This window comes from Sceloporus occidentalis, unplaced genomic scaffold (assembly GCF_023333645.1).
Source record: "Sceloporus occidentalis isolate IW3139 unplaced genomic scaffold, rSceOcc1.0.p SCAF_2, whole genome shotgun sequence".
In the NCBI taxonomy this organism is placed as follows: domain Eukaryota; kingdom Metazoa; phylum Chordata; class Lepidosauria; order Squamata; family Phrynosomatidae; genus Sceloporus; species Sceloporus occidentalis.
In genome coordinates this window covers 69853993-69876043 of record NW_028316982.1, presented here as the reverse complement: position 1 = coordinate 69876043, position 22051 = coordinate 69853993, and the positions used below count along the sequence as shown (strand labels likewise).

The following is a 22051-nucleotide window of genomic DNA, read 5'->3' as shown; positions in this document are numbered from 1 at the left end:
CAAAAGGCATTCCTTATCTTTGATCCCCAAAAACCTTCCCACAATACAATGTAAACAGCTAATATAGGCCATTATGATTCAAACTACTGAGGAAATTATTGATAGAATACATTCTCTAATATGTAGGAAATGAGAAAAATATACACACCTACACAAGGAGCAGAACGGGGGGGGGGGGGGGTCTTGTTTATTTTTAATGACAAACACCAAGCTAGTGTTGAAAATATTCCCATACAGTGGATGGAAGAGAGACATGTGTGAACAGTATCACCTTTAATATGAAAGGGGAGACATGTTCTACTTAAGTCAATAAATCTTCTAACTTAGTTTGAGATACAGGCTGGTTTACATTTAAAAGTACACATTTAAAATATGAGTAGATTATTAGAGTTTAGAAACCTACTTTTACACAGAATCGGGGACATGCTTATCAAATTTGCAGATGACACCAAATTAGGAGGAGTAGCTAACATCCCAGAGGACAAGATCAAAATTCAAAATGACCTGAATAAACTACAAAGCTGGGCCAAAGCTAACAAAATGAACTTCAACACGGAGAAATGTAAGGTACTGCACTTAGGGCGAAAAAATGAAACGCACAGATATAGGATGGGGGACACCTGGCTGAATGAAACTACGTGTGAAAGGGATCTAGGAGTCGAAATAGACCACAAGTTGAACATGAGTCAACAGTGTGTTGCAGCAGCTAAAAAGGCCAATGCAATTTCAGGCTGCATCAATAAAAGTATAGTGTCTAGATCAACGGAAGTAATAGTGCCACTCTATTCTGCTTTGGTCAGGCCCCATCTGGAATATTGTGTCCAGTTCTGGGCACCACATTTCAAAAAGGACGTTGAGAAACTGCAGTGTGTCCAAATGAGGGCAACTAAAAGGGTGAAGAGCCTGGAAACCATGCCCTATGAGGAACGACTTAGGGAGCTGGGGGATGTTCAGCCTGGAGAAGAGAAGGTTAAGAGGTGATATGATAGCCCTGCTTAAATATTTGAAGGGATGTCATATTGAGGAGGAGCAAGCTTGTTTTCTGCTGCTCCAGAGACTAGGACCCGAAGCAATGGATGCAAGATCCAGGAAAAGAGATTCCACCTCAACATTTGGAGGAACTTTCTGATAGTAAGGGCTATTCAACTGTGGCACCAACTCCCTTGGAGAGTGGTGGAATTTCCCTCCTTGGAGGTCTTTAAACAGAGGCTGGATGGCCATCTGTTGGGGATGCTTTGATTGAGAGTTCCTGCATGTCAGGGGGTTGGACTGGATGGCCCTTGTGGTCTCTTCCAACTCTATGATTCCATGATTCTATAATTTAGATCCAGTTTATCTGTAGCTGACAAATTTATACTTTAGCCCTTTACAGTTGGCCCACCTCTTCCACATGCTTGCCTTCCACAGACTTGACCTCACACTCAAGGCAAGCCCTGACAGTAACAATGGGGTGCACACCCATGGCACATGCACCACAGTGCATCATGGGAGCACGCCCCATTGTCCTTAATGGGATTTGAGCATATGCTTAATTCCCCTTACGTGAGGGGTTCGAAACAGATCCCGTGTAAGAGGCAGGCCAACTGTAACAGTAATTTGGGACAGTACAGACATCAGCAATATGCCATGAGTGTTAACTGATCACAGCAGCAATAAATACCACTATAGTTGCAGTTTTTTGACAGAATAATGCTATTTTTTCACATCTCAAAATTGCTAAGGTATTTTAGTTCCTTTTAATAAACAAAAATTTGAAAGCTACAAGCCTGTAATACAAGATACATTCTTCTCCTGTCCCTTTATCATGGACACAATAACCACAATAGAACATTAGCCAGTATGTGTGTCATGTGCAGTTGGCACTCCATATCCATGCATTCTTTATTCACAGATTCAACCATCCATAGCTTGAAAGTATTTCAAAAAGATATAAATTTCAAAAAGCAAACCTTGATTTTGCTATTTTATATAAGGGACACCATGTCACTACATCATTGTATTTAATGGGACTTGAACATCTATGGATTTTGGTACCTATGTGGGGTAGTCCTGGAACCAAACCCAGGCAAAGCAAGGGTCCACTGTAATATTCTTTCTCCACCATTTAGTGAGAGGACACCTTCATAACGATAAAAGTAACCAAAAGTTAGTTACATCACAAAAAGACTGAAGTTGCCCCTCATCAAGTTACTACATATACATGTATTTTTGTATATGTCTTCAAGTTGTCTGTCAACTTATGGTGACCCATGAATTTCATTGTGTTTTCTTATGTAAGGAATATTCAGAGGTGGTTCAGCCAGTTCCTTCCTTTGAAATAGAGCCTATAGCACCTGGTATTTGTTGGTGGTCTCTCATCCAAGTCCTAATCAGAGCTGACTCTGCTTATCTTCCAAGATCAGAGGGGATCTGATGCCTTTAAAATATTTACTATTATAATGTAAAGTAGTTATACCTGGAAATATATGTGTGCATATATACATACATACATACACACACACACACATGCAATATCTAAGGTCTGAAAATACTATCTAGTTCTCCTCATTGTATGCATGTATGCATAGGGAAGAAAATACTGCAGGGCCTTTTCACAAGAATTATTGTATCTCTGAATGGAAATAAGTCAATGCATCTCTGAACATCTAGCACAAAAAGACACAATACATCTCTATGGAAGACCCTCATCAGCAGAAGCTGGAGCACTCTGTGTTAGGGGCAAAAGACACGTTTTATGCTCAGCATCAAAAAATGTAGCACTTTTATAATGCTGAATGGCAATCAGTTTGCTTACACCTCAGAAAATAAAAGATTACACTCAGAGACACCAACAGAATGAGGGTTAACTCTACTTTCTTCCCCTGAAAACTGTGGCCATAAAGAAGCAAGCCTACATATGCAGGGTACTGATATTGTATAAATATATATAATGGGTGTAGGGGTAGGAATGGTAAATCATAGCCTGTTAACATAACCTGGACACCATTTTTTAAAAAGAGGTGCCAGTCTTTGAATTTTCTTGTATTAGTAAGTCAATAGATTTGAGCAAATATGTATTTAGCGCATAACAAACTCAGCAATATGCCATGAGATAGCTTTCTAGCTGCCTAGGCATAAGAAAACAGGCCTAGAATAATCATGCTATTACTCTTTCACCTTCCGTGTTCTGCTGAGTTTTTCTAGCCTCATTAATTTTGAAAAGCCAATTTTCATACAAACATCGGCTTAGATCCAAATATCAACTCAAGCAAGTTCACGGCAGGAAATTTTCCCAGTCTTTCCTGGCTGTTCTGAAGGGTCAGGCCAACCTTCAGCCTAACCAATGCAAAATGGTTCGGGGTGGAGATTTCCAAAGGGAGAGAAAGAGGCATGAAACTTGTTCTGTACTATTAGAAACAATCCCTCCCCATCAGCTCCCTCCATTGACACCCTACTTTTTTTCAGCCCCCCTCCAAAAAGTCCAGAAAAGTTTGAGGTGGAAAGTGGCTGCAAGATGGAAAGAGGAAACAAGAAACTATACATTCATGAACTTATCTTAGGCTCCAAGCCTTTTTAAATGGCAGAATTCCAAGTGAATCATAAGCAAAAAAGATATTCTCAACTTGGGTGATAAATGCCAATCTTCTTTACCCAGTTATAATGAAAGCCCTTCCCCACCCCACCCCACTCCCTTTTTTCCCCTGCCATGGGTCCTGTGTCTTTGGCAGGGGTACAACAGACAGAAATTAGTCAGGTAAAGCTGTCTAGCTAAATTGCTGCATCATGTTGACAAGGGAGTATTTGCAATGTTGAATTTTTGCTCTTCAAGGCACAAAAACACAATCAGAAATACAGTGTATTATAATTCTCCATTTAAAAATTACAGATATGCTGATTATTTTGCAGAAATATACTCCTTATGAGGCATTCCAGCTTCAACTAACTAAATCTAAATATACACTTTAGGTAACCAACATAAAACTTCACCCCAAAAGCCCTTTCTTATGACAGTAACATTTCTATATGCAATCCTTATACCAAGTCATAGACCATGTTTCTTTCCATAACTACATTATTGAAAAGAAACAAATTAAGTCCTTTCAAAGCTGAGCTAAAAATACAATTTATACCCAGTTGCACTGAGTGCCAACAATTTGCAACACTTTCACACACACACACACACACACAAATGCATAGACACAGAGGGAAGAAATGCCAAAATAATTGGACTTGTCACTTGTGGAGGGGGGGGGGCTCAACTCTAGGTTCATCAAAACCAGAGAAAGTTAATGATGAGTAAGGAGCTCAAAACATGCTTGCCCTCTTTCATCCCATCCTCCCCTTCATTTGTACAGACCCACAGAAACAGCAGTTGCTCAGGAGTGAATCACAGAGGGAGAAAGCAGGGGGGAAGGGGGGATACATCTGAACCCTTTATCCTCTGGCCTTTATAAAAGCTGCCACTCAGTTAGCAGAGATTGCTAGAATTACTATGACAATCCTGCACCCCATTCAAACAACTTGTGTGTTCTGGACACTGTTTCTCTACAAGTTTGAAATTCTTGGCCTGAGAACCACTCTGGCCTAAAAGACATTTGTCTTTGGAGCATAGAATGCTACACTAACAGCATGTCCTTATTTATTCCCTTTATTCTCTCCCTTTCCAATTGCCAGATTTAGAGCTTAATGAAAACTTGTCCAGGCTTTTCTTTCCATAAACTCCACAGACTCCCTGGTCAATCAAAACACATGGCAACCGCCAGAACTCATATTGTCAGTATCCACTGAATAGCATTGGATGACTAAGTGCAATTATCCAAATTATAAATATCAGGCATACATTCACATATACTATATGCATTGCTTACTGAAATGGTGCATGTGTTACAAATGTCACCTTCCTTATTTGTTTGAGCACCATAGAAAAATGTTAGGCTGCTGAAATTAGACATCAGAAGAATTTTAAGAAGTGAGCAAATTTGAACTGTAATGCAAAAATAAGATTTATTATGTATGTGTACACCCACATACTCTGATGCTATACTGGCTATTGGATGATTTACAGATGATGCAGAGATGCAAGCAAATACTCTCAGTAGGAGAGGCAGTTTTCTTTATGTAGTTGCTTCCTGATTATTGCAAAGGAAGGAAAAAGTTATGTTCTTGATGAGTTCCCCTTAGATAAAATTCATTGGTATCTCCTTTACACAGATACTTATTTTAAAATGCCTTTACATTTGGTTATACAGCTATGAAGGTAAATAAGAAAAGGGCCTAGTAATTAAAAGAATGTAGTTCACATCTTCATGCATGACATAATAAGCCACACCTCCTTAAAAAAGCTGTATGCCAAAAATATATTACAAAAACTAGCCAGCAGGCTGCCATCATATTTTTTTGATATTTTGTTCAAGGTCATATCTTCTAATGGGATTTTTTTGTATCACTGAGTAGAATAGAGTGTGTGTGTGTGTGTGTGTGTGTGTGTGTGTGTGTAGTAAGCAACAATTTCTCAAGAGTAATGCAGTCATTTCCAAATACAGTTCTCTACACTGCAATAAAAGTAGCACTTGTTTTAATTCAAGTAAATCAGACTACTTTGGTTACAACATCCTAATATGAGACTTTTTAATTTATATTAAATGTTTTTTGTTTAATTGAGGATGCAGTCCTATATATATTTGCATACTTTCCTTTGCAGTGCATTCAATGGTCCTTTCTTTTAACTAATATTTATGGAACTGGATTGTCACATACCAACATAAACTGGACTATTTCAAAAAATCATTTCCATGACTGACAAGGAGTTAGGTAAACCACACAAAACGTTAAGATAATATAAGTCCATTTACCCCTTTAATAAAACATACCTGTCATTCCTTTTGTCTATCAAGTTCTAAATGTGTAAGTCCATAAGATCAGCTACTTAGTGTCAATGAATCACAAAATGTGAAAATCCTTCTTACCATATAATAATAGTTATAATAATTTGTTTTATTTATATACCGCTATTCCAAAGATCATAGCGGTGAACAGCAACTAAGCTAATTAGCAAGTAAGCTAATTTGCCCCCAACAGTCTGGGTACTCATTTTAACGACCTCGGAAGGATGCAAGCCTGAGTCGAGCCTGGGCCCTTTGCTGGTCTTGAACTCGCAACCTTGTGGTTTCGAGTGAATGGCTGCAGTACAGGCATTTAACCACTGCGCCACCAAGGCTCCTATCAAGAACAAACCTTATGATCATGCATTCCCCCTTGTCCTGAATATTCAATAAATAAATTCCCTGGGAGAGCCAGCATGGTGTAGTGGTTTGAACACTGGACTATGACTCGGGACGATGGTTCTTATTCCTGCTCAGCCATGGAAACCTGCTGGGTAACCTTGGGCAAGTCTCACTCTCAACCACAGAAGGAAAGGGCAAGCCTCCCCTGAAAAAATCTTGCCAAAACCCCATAATAGGTTTTCCTTAGGATCACTGTAAGTTGGAAATGAAGTCACACAACAACAATTCCCCCTGAATCTGCAGCCTCAGAATTCCACTCACCACACAAATATTGCAAACTAGTTTTAAACTATATCTGGTTTGGCTCCAACAACAAGTTATGGTTTGTACTAAAATTGAAATGAGTCCCTTCAAGATACAAATGTGAGTGGGATCATGTTGTAGACCACCCCCCTCCGCTTTTTGTTCATCATGTGTAGTTCACCAATGGCTGGCAAAGGAATCTACATGTGCACAGCTCTATGTAAGGACACAGACCTATAAAGCCCTATAAAGCTAACGTCAAGCTTATCTTCTATCATATAAATTGCTTGTCTCTTGATATCTACTGGGGAGGCCTTCTTTTTGTCCCACCACTTACAGCTACACCTGATCGGAACAAAGGTGAGGGCCTTTTCCATGGCTTCTCCCAAACTCTAGAACTCTCTTCCTGGAAGACGTGGAATGATATCCTCCTTACTATCTTTCTGCACCTTTGTGAAGACATTTTGTTTTACTCCCAGAAGTCCTTTCATAGGAAATGGGCCTTTTCTATTTTTTGCTGGGTTTTTAAAAAATGATTTATGTTTTAACTAGCTTTAATTTTAAGTTTTTGATAGTGTACTTACTTTTTAACCATTTTATGCTGTGAATTAGTAATTATATTTTTAACTGTTGGAAGCCACCTTGAGTACCAAAATGGACAAATAATAACAACTTCTGCATTATTTGGAATTATGATCATGAAGGGTTTTCAATCAAATGGATGCTTAGAAATCTATAGCTTTATGAACATAAGCTTTCCTTTCTCTTAAACCCATGTCCAATGTGAAAAAATCAGGGAACAGCTAGAAATACAGTCCCACTTCCCCTTCTGTCCCTGCAGCCTTCTTCACACATGCAATGTATGTACAGACCATTTGTGAAGAAGTCTATAAAGTGTAACAGGGATGAATAGGTAGTGTATAAGGATCACTGATGTAACAACATGCCATAAACCAACAGTCCATGAATCAAGTCAATAAGATTTCACAAACATCCATCACATCTGAGTATTTGAAAACAAAAAAGAGAAGTAAAAATGCAAACACAAATTTGGTAATATTCAAATGTTCAAATATGGTTCCTAAGCATAAACAGGTATGTTAGCTTACATTCAGGTTTTGTACCAGTTAACAAGAACGGCCCACTGTACCATTCGTTATCACTCCTGAACCTCAAATAGTTTGTGCATAATTTGTATTAGGAAGTGGGCCTGTCTAGACATAATCTCCTATTTTATTTACAGTAACAAAAGTTTCTTTAAAATTGATAATATTTCAGTTCATACACAAACAAAATGGATTCTACTGGTTTGTAGCTCAAAACCTTCTTCATTTTACTTTTCCTCTGGTTTTTGCAAAATGGGATCCAGGCAGTAACACTTCAAAGAAAAACAATGCCTGCTTAACACATCACTGTATGTTAACACAATATGAGTTCACTTGACGAATCTGACTGAAAAAGAAACACTATGCACTCATGGTTGTACCTGCCCTGGTGCATCCCTGTAAAACTGCAAAACAATGAAAAGCACTTTCTTTTCAGTAAGGTCTACCTGTCTCATCATTTACTAACTGTCTAGTGTCCCTGGTCTTTTGCCTGAAAGCCTAATCATACAATATTCTATCAATTCATTCTGGAAATGATTTAAAAAGGAGACATATATGCAGTCACGATTCTACAAGCATTTCTCCTTTAACTGGAGAATTTGAAATATAATCTCTCAAAATCAGTCAATGATCATCAGTCAGCAAAATGAGTATCACTTCATTTCACTGTTCCATCCAAAGGCCATAACAAAACTGAATATTAAGACAATGATCCTGTTGGAACCATTGGAACCACTGCTAACCATCGTTAGCTAGTTTGGATGTCACAACAAACAGTGGTTAGAAACAGAAAGTAGACAAGGAAACCTGTGCATGTGAAAGAATGGTGTAAGTTTGCAATATGCTCCTAACATCCAGTCTGTGGGTCAAAGGATGGAATTTGTGATGTCTAAACCAGGACAATAGCTGCACAAACTACAAGTATATCACACCTGGACTATTATTCACAGCATTTCTGAACAAACTATGGCGGGATACAAACCGCCGCTTTGCGGCGCTTCCCGGCTGCCGCCGTTTGCTCCGCGCGGGAGCTGCAGCAGCCAAACCACGCGGCTCCCGCGCGGAGCAAAAAAGAAGCTCCAAAATGGAGCTTCTTTTGCAGTCGCGTTTGCGACGTAGCGAGGCGCCAGGGGCGCACTCGCTACGTCACAAAGGACGCGACACGTCTGGACGCTATGCGTCCAGTACGTAAAGATGGCGGCGCCCATGTGGAAGGGGCGCCACCATCTTGTACGTATAGGATACGTACTAGGGTTAGGGGGGTGCGGAAGCACCGCCCCTTCCTAACCCTAGTACGTATCCTATACGTACTATATGGCGGTTTGTATCCCGCCTATATTCTTACTAAGGTTGCAAATATCTCTAACTGGGCCTCCCTACTCCCCCACCTCAAATTTATTTTCAAGTAGAAAACTAGATGTCTTCTTACAGAAATGCCCATTCTCGATATAGAGGGCACTGTTTATTTCAATATTAAGGAATATTTACCCATATGTATACTTTTCAAACAAGCTGTATAATTTTTACAAGACTTCGCCATGCAAATCTAGTCCTATAAATTACTAGAGGACATCTAAAGCATCTGGATTGCCTAAAAACTGAGTTGGATCCAGCATTAGTCATGCTTGGAGTAGACCCACTGAAATCAAGGGGACAAGTAAGCCTTAAATCCACTGAATTTTAATAGGTCAATGCTAGAGCACGACTATGTCAAGAACCAACCTGTTATAAAGAATATAAATCAGAGTTATATAAATAAATAGTCAGATCCCAATGATTATACATAGCAGCTCTAATACTAATTACTCAAAATGGACATTTATCCTGTTCTCCAAACTGTGAGTTAGAGACCAAGACTCTGTATGCAGATTTTTCCTTCCTTTAGTGTTTCATTATAACCAGTTTGCTATAACATTCAAATAAGAACTATTTATGGTTAGAATATACCAGAATTTGAAAATACAGCATGAAGTAGGTTTGTAAGGCATGCTTTAGAGCACTCCTAGTCTTCACCAACCAGTGAGCTCTGAATGAAATACCTGAAAATAACTAGTGTGAAATAATAGTGTGGGGAGCCCAGTTAAGCAAGTAATACTTTATAGAACAAGTAGGATAAAAATATAAGAAATAAATATGTTACAACTATGGTAGCAGCAAAATATTATAGGGGTGTGTAATGTCTAAGGGAGACAATGCACTTAAGCCCTGGTCTAAAGATCAGAAAATGTGACATCTGAACTGAGCCAATATTGTTATCCTCCACTAAGTACAAAAGTAATTATTTACTGAGCTTTTAACTCACATAACCAAAATTTACATGTCCAAAGATGCTTAAGTACTACAAGATGTTTTAGCAATCAAAGGTGCTAAAATACTATCAAAATGCTTTATACATGTAAGAAGCTCAACTGCCAGTAGGGATAACAGAACAGCACAATAGACACAACTAAACTGCCACTGACTGTATACCACATTTGATAAAACTTTACTTTGAACAACAATGTCTGTGCTTCTTTTTAGAACCAGTATGTTGCAAATGATATTTTTACTGTGCATCAAGAAGACTTTTTTTCTGACTTAAGGTATCTGGATATGTCTATGTAAGCAAGCCAGAAGGGGGGAGTGGGAATAGCACTGGTGCTACTTGGGCTTAAATCAAACTAACAAGTAACTCTGGATAACTGAGAAGCAAACAATGGGGTCATTGAGCATTCCCAACATGCTAAAAATGAACGACATGCTCTTTATGTTTCTCTTATTCAAGCAGGAAGTCTCAGTGAAGTTGATGAGACTTCTGGGTGTGAAAGGAATGTAGAAACAAATCCCTTATAGAATTTGTAGTATATTCTATAAGAAAGACATAGCCTTACTGCATCTCTTATTGGTGGTTTCATAACCTTGCTGCATCTCTCATTCAAGGTTTTCCAGAAATGTTCTGCAAGGCCCTTCTCTTATTAATTTACTTAGGCACAAGTAATAGTACTGAGCTGATTTCTCCTAATCTGATTATGTGTATTTTAATGTAAGAAAGCCAGTGTTTATCAAGGATTAACAGTGCTCATCAAGAGTGATAGTGCCCCTGCCCTTGACTTAATTTATTCAAGCTAAAATAAATGGTTAAAAACAAAACTGCTAATATGTGGCGCTTTATAATTGGCCCAGCAAGTTAAAGCCCCGTTATCTTCTTAGTAAATATTTATTCTGCTCTTCTTTCCCATTCATTCTGGGTTTTCCACACGCACAATCTGACCGTAGCCTACATCTGCAATTCATTGACTTTACAATTTACCACATGTTGAGATGGAGAGGTCTCAGCTCCATTTGAATCATTGCACAAATATGCAAGTGATTTATCGTTTTAAAACTAAAGACTGCAAAAGAATGACTCCAGTTTTCCTGCATATTACTCCTCCTAGCAGACCATGAACAATTACAGTTCGTACTAATTAAGCTCTGTAAAATGTGCTGTACCCTGTTAATGCCAACCAGGCTCCCAAATTTCTTTTCACCACTCCAAACTTTAGCTAGCAATTTAACTCATTCATGGCTGCATGCTCACTGTGTACAGCTTAAAGAATGAGAAACAACGTTTTGGAGCACTTAAACAAAAAGAGCAGAAAGGAACAGACAAAACGAAATGGGAGAGTTGCACATGAATGAACTCTCTTGAGAAACAGACAAATAACACTATTGATAACCTGCTAAAAGGTCCTACCACATCACCTCTGTAATGTGGTGTTAAAGGATCCAGATTTATCCCTAGAGGCTAATAACTTACAGGACTCAACCAGTTAGGAAAATTCATAAAAACTCCTCTAGACTTCTTGAACATTTACTAGGGGAAAGAAGTTACATTTATGGAAGAAAACTTTTTTATCTTTTTTTTTTTATTATTTAAGGGCTTCAATCTGAAGATTAAAAACCTCCACAGATTCTCTTGCCCAGATCATTATCTGTAAATTGAATGTGGCAGTACAGCATATAGGACTGTTATTATTATTTTTACTTATACACACACTCCTAGGACTTTCTTTGAAACTCAGATTGATTCCATTAGATTTTTTGCACATGTTTTTAAAAAAGAGAAACAGCACCAACATACTGAACAAGCTTAAGCCTTCTTAAATTTAAAACCATTTAAACAGTTCACTTGTTTAATCCAGGAAGATTAAATATTAATAAAAATTATCTTCATCTTCATCATCATCAAGGGAGAGCTGGAGGGGGAACCCTCAAGTGATGCTTCTCCTTTGGGCCCAAGACTTACCAGACACCAAGAGCCAAGAAATACCTAGGTCTTCAACTTCCCTTTCAGTAGATGAACTTGAAATATGTTTTTTTCAAATACCCTTACACATTAGTATTGTCTCGTTGACAACAAGTTACTGTCCCCTGGCCTCTTAAGACATTTTATCCTCAACTCCCTATGCTGTAAACTCATATTTTATTCCATTCTCTAAAATATGCAGCAGAAACTGAGCCTTTCTTCTAAATGAGATTTTGAAATGGAACATGTTTACTGGGTTGTTCTCTGGACATTTTTCTCAGAACAAAGCTTGCCTGCTTTTTCACTTTCCTTCTGTTGTTGGCAGAGTAGGGGGTGGGGGGAGGAATTGAACATACATACTGTTAAAACAAAATAGTCATACCTTTAACTTTGCTATTAATCCAGGAATTCTGTATCTTTTCTTCCCTCCCAGCTATATCAAATATATTGATGGGTATATCAGATTTCTTTGCAAACATTCTGGGAAGTATTTTTTCCCCAAGGTTCCCTATCTAGATAGCCTATCACTAGTATGTGAGCACATTCATAAAGAACGCAGGTTGAGCAAAATATTTGCTCGGTGCTCTTCTTTGCTGTTCTTGGCACTGCAAGTGTTAATTCTGAATCATAGGAACAGACCAGCCCTGAAGGAGCACCAAACACCCCCTCCCCAAAAACAATCTAAGCTTTTCATGGGCTTATTTCTACAATTTCCCCCACCTCCTCCATCTCTCATTGCTTATAATTAGTGAAAGAAACCTGACCCACTACTAGTGTCTGTGGACCTTGGATATTATAAGGCCAGCGTGGCGTCAAATATCTTAACATTCATAAGTGTTATAGGCTGTAAATAAACCCTGTAGATTTATGACCCTTCAGTGCCTGCCAGCAAATGACTGTGGCACATTTCTTTCAGCAGACCTGTTGAGGTGCAAGTTTGCCTTTGGTTGTAAAATTAACCATTTCCTTCACAAACGTGCCCAATTACGAGTCAACGGGTGAGGCTCTGCTTGCATTTTTGCCATAGCTCAGTACAAAGAAAACACAGAGATACAAAAAGAAGGGAGTGCGGTGGGAAAGGAGGGCTTGCAGGAATACAAACTCTTCTACTACACAAACAATGAAGCAGCTGCAGTCTGTAGTAGCAAGAGACAAAAAGTTCCCACAACAGGTAAGGTGTGGGAAGAAGAACATTTTAATTCCACCTACAACCCTGAACACAAAAAACAAAAACACAACATCCCTTCTCTCTTATCTGTAAGTGCTCTTTTGTTAGCATCTGTATGCACTTTGGCCCAAAGAGTGTCTTTTTTTTTTTTTAATGTCAATATGTATGCTTCAAGAGCATGAACTACTGCCTTAATGTTTCCTCCCTCCTCACCCCACCCCATTCCCCCACTTCACAACAGTCACCTACTCCCTGTTTAGGAAGGCATTTGCTAAATTCAGGTTGTCTCACACTTAACAGGCATAATCCAACTTCCACATAACTGCCAGACAGCTGGAAATGGGGGTTGTGCAGCTTTTAGTCATGCTGCAGAAACACACACACACATCCATGCAAATAAAGAAAAGAAAAAGAAACCTGCAGCTGTCCTTCTTCTATCCTGCCTTTCTTTTCTTTTTAGGAATGAACAAATGAACGAATGAAAGAAGTGAAAAGGAAAGAAGGAAAGAAAGAAACAAAGAGAGAAATGCATTTTCTTATGAAAGCATGACACTTAAGCTTTTAAATTGAACTGATCTTGGTATGCTGGCGAATACAGTGTATTTTAAAAGTTATTAAATGTCACCTTTGGGATACTCAGGGGAGGGGATAGGTGTGCATTTTGCCTTCACAGAGGGACATGGAACTTTATTTCTAGAGCTTCCAGAGTGCCTCAAATCCTTCCCCACTCCTTCCACACCTTTCAAGTCAGAACTTGGCTGATGAATGTTCCCTTATTCCTCCCCTCCCACAGCTTTTAAATTAAACTAGAGAGGTTTTATTTAAATGAAGTTTACAAAACTAAAGCCAGTTACTATTTATGACATGCCTCACAAGCTATATTTGAATCAGAAACATCATTCTAACCTAGCTAAGAACCGAAAGATCCTCAGAGTATGTGCTTAAGTTGATTAGCGTCACAAGATCAGCTGCTGAAAATAGCTTATTTCTTCATAGTTCCAGAGGTTACTGTTTTAAAGCCATGGAGAAAATGAATAGCACAATTCAATGAACAGCTTATCCATGCCATGAAGCACAAACACAGTGACATACGAAAACTGTACATACACTATGAACATCTGTCTAGTTTAACATCCTAACCCTTGTTTCAGAAATCAAGGGAACCTTCAACCTTAAAGATTAGTAATGAATCAACCCCTCACGTTGGAAGCAGAAATCTTAACAATGCCGAGCCATAAATATTTCTAAAGGAGATGAAAAACAAATTAGCATAAATACCAAAGAAGGGCAGGAACACCTGTTCTTTTTTTCAGCATGATAAGCATTTCATTGTTCTCTATTTAAAATGTAATGACCTGTGTAATTACAGTAATATTACATTGTATTGCAGGGGCTCAGAATGTCACACTTTTGAAAAGTGTTGTCAAAACAATTCAAAGCAGGGGAAGGGAAAAGGGGGGGGGGGGTGAGATGCCATTAACTCTTCATGCTCCCGTATCCACATTCCTGTGCAAGGGATTATGTGGCTTCTTTCAAAAGATAAGTGGGGGGGGGGGCACACCACAGATTTCTGAAAGCATGATGTTCCAATATTTCCACTAGTAAGCACCTACCATATCACAAAAGTCACTCTCACCCTAAGCATTTTACAGCCAGACAAAATGCTAGATGTTTCACAATTTAGTGAAACAAAACTCTTTTATAGAAAGAAAACAAGAAAGGAAATATGCACACGAAATTATGCTTGGTAATAATGGTAATAATGGCATGTTAAAATTAAATAACCGGGATTATATATAATATGGCTGTGTTATTATTAAATTCTGAAATAGCATTCCTAGTCCTATTGGTCCTTACAAAAGTATATTCTTGAATGCATTGTTTCGTTGCTAATAAAGCCCTCCTTGGTACCTATTGGTCCTTTTAAAGAGCCAGACACATTACTTTCTCAAAGGCAAAAATTAGCATTACGCAGTAAAAGCTTTGTTATTTTAAAACAGAATTATTGCTATCAAGCTTTATAGCGTCTTCAGCAATTAAAGCATTATTCCTGAAGTAATGCATTATTCATTATTACAGTGCAAGCCTATACACGTCTACTAAGAACTGCATACCATTGATTTCATTGACGCTTACTCCCAGCTAACTGAAGATAGGGAGCACAAGACTTAGGTCTGCATTCCCACACACACTTACCTACTAAGTAGACATGTATAGGATTGGTTTATGAGTCTTCTGGATCCTTATAATTGTTAAAGTAGAAAATCAGAAATCAGGTTTTCTAAGAAGCACGTTGTGATTATGAGAGAACTGAAGGCTCTGTTTTAGAGGGACAACTATTCTCCAAAATAAAAATAAAACAACAGATATACACTGGGAAAGGAAATAATTCTGCTAAAAAAAAATTAATTGACAATGTCAAGCCTGTGAGATATTTCTACAGAGAGAGAGAGACAGAGAGAGAAAACCAATCTGGAAGTTGTTTATTTACTTGCGCCTTGCATATCAAAAGGAATATTTTATTTCTTGGAATGCACTCTCAACAATGTAAAAAAAAAAAAAGAACCAACTCTTTCAAGATGGAATTACTCTGCTTTGTATCAGAAACGAATAATGGATTACCTTTACAAATCATTAATTTTAAGTGCATTCACAGACCTATGAATGCAGAAGGTCTGAAATATGCAATTGGCTGGTATACAAATAATAAAATTGCCAACTGAATATAGCAAATGCCTTTTGAATCAGTCCATGTGATGCCAAAGAACAAGGTCACCTGTCATACCTACAATACAAACCAGATCTTATACAATCCCCTGAATTCATGGAAACAGTCCATTATTACAGAGAAAATGTTTAAATGTGGGAGAGAGAAACATTTCCATTAATTGTTTATTACGGAGTGCCTAATCCAAAAGCTTGCTCAAACATCCATAGTCCTTATTCATTTCAAAAGGTGATGGATATAATCCAGAACAAAATGGTAAATATCAAGTGCTTGTAGCTGAAGAGGTAAATAAATATAAAAGACACTACATTCTTGTCTTTTTTGTTTCTAGGAGAAAAGAAAAATTTGCCTATTTTCATCTGCCAAACTACCGAATTCCTTAAATTATTTCTATCCTGAAAAAAAAACAACTTTGGAAAAATAATAATTAAATCATGGCTGTTTTTGTGGTTTAAACAGCCACAAAATCCCCACAATATTCCTTCCGTTGCATAGCCCAGTTTCACCTGTCTCATCATTTGCCCAGTTTCAAAACTCAGTCACATTGCTTTTCCATATATGCTAAAACTGTGGTCATCCAAGTGTCTGCTTGCTGTGACCAGGGCCCTTAAAATAAGAGCAAATTATAAAATATCTTGGCTGGGTTAACCTCATCCTTGAAAACATTTTAAAAATACACAAGTCAGCGCTATTTTGTCATCTTTCCCCTCTGTAATTTGTGATCTGGATTTGGACTTTTGCTAAAAACAACCCCGATAGGATATTTTAAAACACTTGTAGAGCGGGCACATTGAGATCACCATAAATTCCATATCTATGTAACAGTGAATCTACTATTTCAAATTAAGGTGTCACGTTACCACCATAAAAGAAAACAGGTAAGAAGGCAAATAGTGATTTGAAGAAGGGGGGAAATAGGTGAGAGAGGGAATTAACTCCAATTGAAATATTACATTTAAAAAATAAAATAAGCAAACAAAGCGATCCAGTTGTGCACAAATTGTGTATTCCATGGAAAATAGGTAGCCATTACACAAACACACACACACATATATACAAGGACACACTTTCTTAAAACAAGGTTCATGAAGAATATATTACTTCTGGGCAAAGGAGGCAGAGTTGGCATACATCCATGAGGCACTGCGAGGAGAGTACCCAACGCTTTGCATCCCTCAGAAAGTTTAATAAAACCACAGAGGTTTGGAGCAACTTGTTCCCTCATTGCCTCCTCCTGCCACACCTTCTGACCCTTCTCTGCCACACCCATGGAAGGATATATCCTTCAGCCAGAGAATGGATATAAATATATATGTCTATGTGTGTGTATAATAAGTGTTTGTGTGTCTTTGTTCCCTTCAAGTGAAGACATGTAATGTTTTTTGGTTTGGTAAGCGAAGGGGCCCTTTCTGTTTACATCTGGCCTTTCCTGGAGGTTCCTGGCCCTTCAGAAAGGCTCAGCTCAACCACAGGCCACTAAAAATGAAGAGGAAAAGGAGAGAGAGATGTCTCTTCTTTCAGTCTTTCCCCCCAGAACAAAATAAAGCCAGTTCAGACAAGAGAGGAAAAACACTGAAAAGATGGGACTGAGGAGGAGCCATAGCCACAATCTTCTTTGGGGGGAGGGGGGACATAGCCATGATCTTTTGGGGAAGGACATATCCATGGTCTTCATATTTTCCCTTAAAAGAAGATCACATATCCACGATCTTTATATTTTCCCCTCAAAGAAGAACACATCCATGACCTCCCCCCTTCCAAGAAGAAGAAGAACTCTGTCTCTTTTAAAAGATGTTGCTTTGTCCAGGAATGCCAAGAAACGTCCCTCCTCCTCCCAAAGACAACTACTGTACTCCAAAACCTGGCTCTCCAATACAGAGGAGCCTGACACAAACACACACACACACACACAGAGAGTGAAAAAGTTCACATGCCTACAGTCAACAGACTCCTCACGAGGTCCTGGCTTTTAAACAATAACAACACCAGTAATAGTAACCAACAATGATAACAACAACAATGGCACATGGGGATGCCATTGAACTGAGTGGAAAGAAATGCCTCTCTCTCTAAAGTCCCTCAGGAGGAAGCTGGAGGCAGCCAGGGAAGGAAGGGTTAAAGGGGGAGGCAAGGCCAGGAGGAGGGGGGAGAGAGAGAGAAACCCAGTGGCCACTGGAGAGGGCAGAAGGAAAACAAGAGCCCGATAGAAAAACCCCTCACTTGGGTGGAAAAGGGGAGTGAAAGGAGGAAAGAGAGAGACAGAAAAGGCGGGTGGGGAAAAGAGAGACGCCTTGGGGGTCTTTAGGTTTATTTTGTTTCGTGTTTTAATACAGGGGGAGAAGGGTTGGGTGGCATACACACACACACACCCCACATGACACACACACACACACACAACTTGAACTGAAAGGGGGGCATAAACATGGCGAAGGAGGGGAAAGAAGGGCGCCGCTGCAGCAGCAGCAAAGTCTTGAGGAAAAGTTTGGCCAAAGTTTTTTTTTTTTGTTCTGATTGAGGCGCGCGATGGAGAAAGAAAGGAAAGGAAAGGAAAGGAAAGGAAAGGAAAGGAAAGGGGGCGGAGGGAGGGAGGGCAAGGAGCCCCCCTTTTGGGGGGAAGGGGCTTAGGACGGAAATGCCCAGAGCGGAGCGGAAAAGGGCCCAGAGGCCGGGAAAAGGGGGTCCCAAAGAAAGGAGGAGGAGGAGGGGAAGCCCTTGAGAGGCCACTTACCGTCCTGGCGGTGGGCGAGAGGGATCCGTTGGGGAGGTAGGGGCCGGTCAGGTCGGGGATCATGATGAAGGGATAGCCAGGATACGGTGGGCCCTTGAACAACCCTCCATCTTGCCTCTTCGCAGCTAACATGGCGGGGGAAGCCAGGATTCAGGGAAGGTGGAAGGAAAAAGGAAAGAAGAAAGAAGCACGGTTAGGAAAAGCCCAGCAACACTTGGATTTGTTTTCCCCCTTCCTTTCTTTCCTCTTCCCACCAACACAAGACCTTTTATCTTTTCCTAAACAGGGAAGGGGAGTTTGGAAAGTGCCATGGCTCTAACTCTCTTCTGTACTCGTACACAAACACACACAAAACACACACAAACACAACCCTCCACCCCCAAAAATAAAAAGAGCCCAGAGGGCCTTACCTTCCTCTAAACTTTCCCTGGATTTGTCTCGGAAACTTTCGGAGCGAGGCGGAGGCCGCCTCTCCGCCTTCAGAAAGAAGAAGAAACAGGAAAGAAACACATTCAGAGAGAGATAGAGCATATATAAAATCAAGGCTGTTGGGGAAGGGGCAGAGGGAGAGGAACCAGACAAAGAGTTTAAAAACCTGCTACAAAGCAGGAACTATATATATACACCAAGCGAAGTAGCAACAGGGCGAGAAACAGAGTTGCACTTGAGCAAAGTCTTCTAACTCATATACATATATATATCTAGACAACTGAAAGGGAAATAATGGCATCCATGATCAATTGAAATGCCTTTCTGTTTCCCAAACGTTGGAGTCCAGGTGAAGCCAAGCAGGTGTGCTCCTTGGATTTTGGGGAAGGAGTGGAAGGCAAGGGGGAGCCCTGGCTTTCTCACCTCGGAGTCGGAGGAGCTGTTCTGGTTCGTCTCGGACTCGTTGACGAGGGAGGACTTGACGTCGGCCAGGTCCCTCTCGGCCGAGGAGTTCTCGGAGATCTTCTCCTCCTGCTCGCCCTCGTCCTTGAAGGAGATGAGCTCGTCGTTGGCCCCCAAGTCGTCCCCGCCACCGCCATTGAGCTGCGGCATTCTCCTCCTCGGCCTCGGCGTCCTCCTCCTCCTCCTCCTCCCGGCTCCTTCTTCTTCTTCTTCTTCACCCGCCGGCCAGCAATTTTGCAAGGAGAAGAAGGGAGGGGAGAAGGGAAAAGAGGAAAGGAAGAGAGGGAGTGAAAAAATAAAGGGAGGGAGGGAAAGAGACAGAGGAGGGGGAGAGGGGGATGAAAAGAAAAAGAGGGGGATCTGACCCTTAAAGAAAGACAAGGAGGGAAGTTTGGCGATGTTTTTCAAAAAGAGTCCAAGTTGAAAGTTTTAAGTTTTCCCCTCTCTCGCTCTTCTTTTTTTCTTTCTTTTCCTTCCTTCCTTTCTTTCCCCCTCTCCCTTTTCTGGGGAGGGGAAAAGAGGGAGGAGGAAGAGGGGAGGAGGAAGAGGAGGAGGAGGAGGAAGAAGAAGAAGAAGACGAAAAGCAGTCTCTTCTTTGCTCCTTTCCTTTCGCACCAGTGACTTTGGAATTCTTCTTCTTCTTTTCCTTCTTCTGGGGCTTTTCTCTCTCTCTTTTTCTCTTTCTCTTCCGAAGACCAGACCAGACGAAATTAATAATATATATGGAACGAAAAGAATGAAACGGAGGGAAAGGCTGAGGATGATTTTTCAAAAAATTAAATATATATATATATATTACAGTTGTTGTGATTATTTTCTTTGCAGACAGCAAGTCAAGGGAGGAAAAAGGGGGAAAGGAGGAGGAGGAGGAGGAGGAGGAGGAAAAAGGGGGAGAGGTTTAAAAGAAAAAGGAAAAGAGGAGGCTCAGAAGAAGGCGCAGCTCTAAAGGAAGAGCCGGTGCCGCTCGGATTTTGAGTGAGTTGAAGTTTTTAGACGGAGAGCTCTCTCTCTCTCTCTCTTTCTCTTTCTCTCTCTCTTTCTCTCTCTTTTTTTTCCCTCCCAGTTCAAAGGCGGCGCTGATTGACAGATCGGAGGGGGAGAAAAAAGTGGGCTCCCAAATCCGGAGGCGCGGAGGAAAAAGTCTGGGAGCCGGGATTATTGACAGGGGGAAAAAAGGGGGGAAACACACACACACTACTACTAGGCGAAGGCTTTAATGAGATGCAGGAAGGGGCGGGGGCTCCGGGGGTGACGTCTGCATAAATAAACAGGGAGGAGGAGGAGGAGGAGGAAGGGGAGGCAAAAAAAGTAGGCACAATGCTCCTTTTGGGAAAGAGAGAGAAGAGAGAGAGAGAGGAGGGGAGGCTGGAAGGAGGGAAGGAAAGAGGGAATGGGTTGGAGGAGAGACAATGCAGGAGGAGGAGGAGAACAAGGAAGGAGGGACTTCTCACATTATTATTATTATTATTATTATTAAAACACGCAGCTGTGTTGGCCCTTTAAGCAATGCTAACCAGAATCCATTAGGGGTGCCTGTTTTGGCCAACCGAAATGCACAATATACTTGTTGCAAGTATATATATATATTTGTGAGGAGGAAGTCATTATTATTATTATTATTATTATTAGTGTGTGTGGAAGAAGTCATTATTATTAAATCAAGTGAAAGCCTCTAGGGCTAACGGGCGGGGTATAAATACCGTAAATAAATTTATTATTATTATTATTTAGTGTATGTGGAGGAAGTCAATATTATTATTATTATTATTATTAGAGTGTATGGAGGAAGTTGTTATTATTATTATTATTATTATTATTATTATTATTAGTGTGTATGGAGGAAGTCATTATTATTGGTCTATGTGGAGGAAATTATTATTAGTGTGTGTGTGGAGGAAGCCAAACACAGGTTGCACCCCTCGGAAAGGAAAGAAAAGAAGGGGGGAAAGTGGTGAGGAAGGAGACCAAGGCAGTTCCTCAGGAACTCTCTTTTGACTCCTTCCTTCCCCCCCCCCCAAAAAAAAAGTAGGGCTGCGCGCGTTTTTTGGGGAGCGCACCATTCGAACTCGCCTCCTCCTCTTCCTCCTCCTCTTCTTCTTCCTCCTCCTCAAGTTGGACCTTGGAAGCCTGTCCTTTCTTTTTATTTTTGAGGGGCGGCTTCCTTGGGGAGCCAGAAGCCCACCCAAATGGGAAGCTGTGAGGAAGTTGTCCCTCCAAACAGGAGAGGCTGTGTTCAAAGCCCCTTTTGGGGTTGGGGTTGTTTCTTTCATTCCCTTGGGAAAAAGTAGGGTTTGGCTTTCCTTTCCGGTGGGTGGCTTTGCGCGCCTCAGAAGCCAGGCACCCCACTCTTTTTTGCGTATGTGTGTTGTTGTGTGTGTTTGTGTGCCCCTTATTGGGACTATGGTTAGAGGTGCCACAACAAACTACCATTCCCAGAATTCCATAGCCTTGAGCCAGGGCACTGAAAAGTGGGACCAAACCGGATTAGTTCCCCAGTGTGGAGGCAGCCCTGTCACAGCAAACTCAGAAACAACACTCCAGGATTTCCTTCACACTGAGGGGGCCAAAGTGGATGATTTCTCCATTAGAGGGAAGTGGGGAGTTTCTGAGGAGGGAAGGCAAGGGGGGGAACCAACTGGAGTAGCTGGGAAATCAGT

At 40.4% G+C, this 22051-nt stretch overlaps 1 protein-coding gene across 9 annotated transcripts in view; it reads right to left on the bottom strand.

Moving 5' to 3' along the window:
• Positions 1-20593, bottom strand: part of TCF7L2 (transcription factor 7 like 2) — a 254239-nt gene extending 233646 nt beyond the window's left edge. For all 9 annotated transcript variants that reach the window (XM_089509919.1, XM_089509920.1, XM_089509922.1 and 6 more), the window contains exons 1-3: positions 19356-20593; positions 18914-18980; positions 18504-18628 (exon numbers count right to left, since the gene is read on the bottom strand). In XM_089509919.1, coding sequence (XP_089366045.1) covers positions 18504-18628; positions 18914-18980; positions 19356-19544 — 381 coding nt within the window. In that variant the 5' untranslated portion in view covers positions 19545-20593. The remainder of the gene's footprint in view (positions 1-18503; positions 18629-18913; positions 18981-19355) is intronic.
• Between the last annotated feature and the right edge of the window lie 1458 nt (positions 20594-22051).